Source organism: Galeopterus variegatus, unplaced genomic scaffold, assembly GCF_000696425.1.
Source record: "Galeopterus variegatus unplaced genomic scaffold, G_variegatus-3.0.2 Scaffold7803, whole genome shotgun sequence".
In the NCBI taxonomy this organism is placed as follows: Eukaryota; Metazoa; Chordata; class Mammalia; order Dermoptera; family Cynocephalidae; genus Galeopterus; species Galeopterus variegatus.
The window spans coordinates 51,975-55,147 of NW_007733914.1; the positions used below are offsets into that span (position 1 = coordinate 51,975).

General features: G+C 48.0%; 1 protein-coding gene across 1 annotated transcript in view; it reads right to left on the reverse strand.

The window, feature by feature from the left end:
- XDH (xanthine dehydrogenase) overlaps nt 1-3,173 on the reverse strand; it is a gene marked incomplete at its 5' end in the record, with an annotated part of 74,718 nt that overhangs the window by 24,760 nt on the left and 46,785 nt on the right. The window contains 3 exon segments of the mRNA XM_008592343.1: nt 639-763; nt 1,669-1,765; nt 2,239-2,358. Of these exon segments, the coding sequence (XP_008590565.1) occupies nt 639-763; nt 1,669-1,765; nt 2,239-2,358 (342 nt within the window).

The window sequence follows — 3,173 nt, forward strand, 5'->3', positions numbered from 1 at the left end:
TGCTGCCCCGCAGTTGGTGGGGATGGGGCCCAGCACTCATCAGTCACTGCAGACTGAATGCAGACACTTGTTTTTAGCTGGAGGGGCAAGCAGCTAGTCACAGCATACTTCAGGAACTCATCCTGGCTGGCAGGGACTGGTAGGTCATGAGGGTAGGACCAGCTGCCAAAAACATTGGCAGCCACTGTCACATTACAGGCAGTAGAGAAATGGGGAATATTTGAGCTGCTGCAGATAATTTAGTGGTCCCTGCAGCTACCACTTAACCCAATCCCTTTGTTGTACAGATGAGGAAACTGAGGCTGGATATGACTTGACCAAGGCCATTTAGCACTGGACGATAATAGCCAACACTTACCAGGCCCTAGTCCAAATTTTAAAACTCATCTAATCAGTACAATAACCTACCAGGCCCCATTTCATAGATAAGGAAACTGAGGCCAGGAAAGATTATGTAACAATCTCAGTGACACCAGCTTGTTGATGACAAGGTCTGGCTCCAAGCCCACTACACTATGTCCACTCAAGGACCAGCCCCGATCTCCCTTTTTCCACTCCCCACACTGCCCTCCTGGTCTGCAAGGAAGGAGCTCCCAGTTCCCTTCTCAGCCCCTTGAGCTGACCCACAGGACACCTACCTGGGTCTTCGAGGTGTTCTGCGTAGACACAAAGAGCTCCATCTCCCCTGCCTCGCCTTTTGGGACAGCGATGGTGCAGTGAGTCTCCAGATAGAAGTGCTCTTGGCCACCGATGTGCAACTCTCCTGGGGAAGCAGTGAGATCCCCACAGTGAGTCCATGCTACAGAGGGTGGGCTTGCTTACACAGAGAGTGCACTCTGCCCAGTAGCCTGGGCAGGAACCAACTGTTCTAGATTCCATGCCTGGGGTGGAAAACGGTCCCAAAGTCTTAGCTGAGTGTCTCCCACCCCCACTTTCCACAACAAAAAAACAGAACAACTCAGAAATGCAGCAGGTGCAAAGCTCCCTTCTCACTGCAGCCAGTGGAAATCAGGGATTTCTAAAACTCTCACTGTAGAATTTCGGAAAAATTAAAGGAGGTGTTAATCGATGTGATTGAAAAGCTGATATAAGAGCATCTTCCAGAACTGAAGCTGTCGAGTTGGCTTCCTAGCAACATAGCAATGCACAACAGCCGATAGAGAAAGCAATTCTAAAAGGAGCTATCAGCAGCCTTGTCCTGGATTGAGAGCTCTGGACCTAATTTCACAGTGTCAGAGACAGAGGCAGGGGAGAGGAGGGGAGTGGGGAGAGGAGGGGAGCGGGAAGAGAAGGGGAGAGCGCTAACTGAGGACAGGTAAAGACGCCTTCAGGCAGAAGATGGGGAGGGTGAGGGGCCTGTGTGGTTAGAGCCCTTACAGATCCAAGGATGGCCAGGTGTCTGTGGCCATTACCTTCCCTATACAATCTTCCAAATACAGTCTCTCTGGAATCACATAGATCTAGCCTAGAGACAGGACAGTGGAGATTAAGATGACTGAAGCACTTTCCCAGCCAACTAGTTATTATTTTGCTACAAACGTCAGAGGAAATCTTCTGTTAGGAAATGTTTGGAAATCACTTTTCTGCTCCAGGACTCAACATGCATCTCTTGAATTTGATTCCCAAACTGGGGCCACCCCATCCCACTTCTGCATGGTGCAGCTGTACCTGAAACAACATTATCTGCTTCAGAAAACCCCTTATTGAGATCTCCTTTCTCAATCTTCAGCTCAGATCCATAAAAGGAGTTGTTCTTTATAGCATCCTGTGGATCAAAAAGAAGCTTCAGCAACTTGGCTTGCAGGGGGAGGAAGACGCTTCTGATGGGGAAAGAGCAGCTCCCTGGGTTGATGCCTCCCTCTTCTCTTGTGCAACTGCCCAGAAGCTTCACATATAGACTCAAAGGAAGCTCTCCTGTGGCCCAAAAAATCACATTCCTCCATTTCCTCAGCTCTAGATGAACAACCATGGGTCTTGAGGAAAAGCAAAGAATCCCACAAGGAACCAGTTGGAGTTGACATTTTGGAAAGGAGGAACTCAATTTGGCTGTTAGTGGCCTGAGCCTAAGATCATGAAGGAGAGAGTTTCACAGGACCAAAATTCCAGGGCCAGGAGGGATTTAACAGTCCATCAGCCAAATCCCTACTTGCTATTTGAATCCCCTCTAGAGGATCCTAAAAAATGTGCATCAGAAACAGGGAACTCAGTCCCCTACAGAGGCAGCCCATTCTCATTTACCTCGATTGTGATAATGGCTGGAAGATCCTCATAGGTGATTGTCACCCCCTGAGCAGCTCTCTGTGCATGTTCTGGGGTGTCGGCAACCACAGCACCAATGATGTGCCCAACACATGTAACCTAGGAGCAGAGACAGACTGTTACAGAACACAAGTAAGCTCCTCATGAAGCCAATTATAGAACACCAGCAAAGCTCCTCAGAATCAAAGCACGTTTCAGGAATGACCTGGGTCCTTTTCTTTTCCTTATCCTACTAATTGAAGTTATGTGCCTTTTCACAAGTGCTTAGACTCAGGAGTCCTGGAATGGGATTTAGAGATCATTAGGATCAGGATGGCAAACAGATTCACCTCGAGAGCCAATTCTGATTATTTAGTACTGGCAGCCTGTTGAGGAGCTGCACAGATAGAATGTGGCAATAGACTAGTAATGACTGTCATGAGCAGAATGGAAGAGATGGCACCAGGAAGTCAACTTGTCAATTTGGACCTACTCCAGCATCCGTGGTCTTCACAAGACGAGACAAAGACCCAGAAGGCAAGGTCATGATTGCCTAGTTACCAGATCATGGCTGAATCTGAGGCCCTGACTCCTACTTTTCTTTTCTTTCTACCACACCACTCTCTTTTATGTCCTATTTCCGAGATTTATACCAAAAGCTTCTCAAAGGCTGTAAGCATGTCATATACTTCATCTAGAGGCCCAAAAGCAGTAACTCCCAAATGCTGGTTCTTAGACCTGATGACCCATGAACGAGACTTTTATTTTCAACTTATGGAATAACGATGGTTGCTTTCTTTTCTTCTCTTTTAACAATTCATTTCCATAATAGCCTAATGGTTCTCTTTCAGAATTAATTTTTATCGGGCCGGCCCGGTGGCGCACTGGATAGTGCGCCGCTTGGGAAGCGCGGCGGTGCTCCCGCCCGAGGGCGG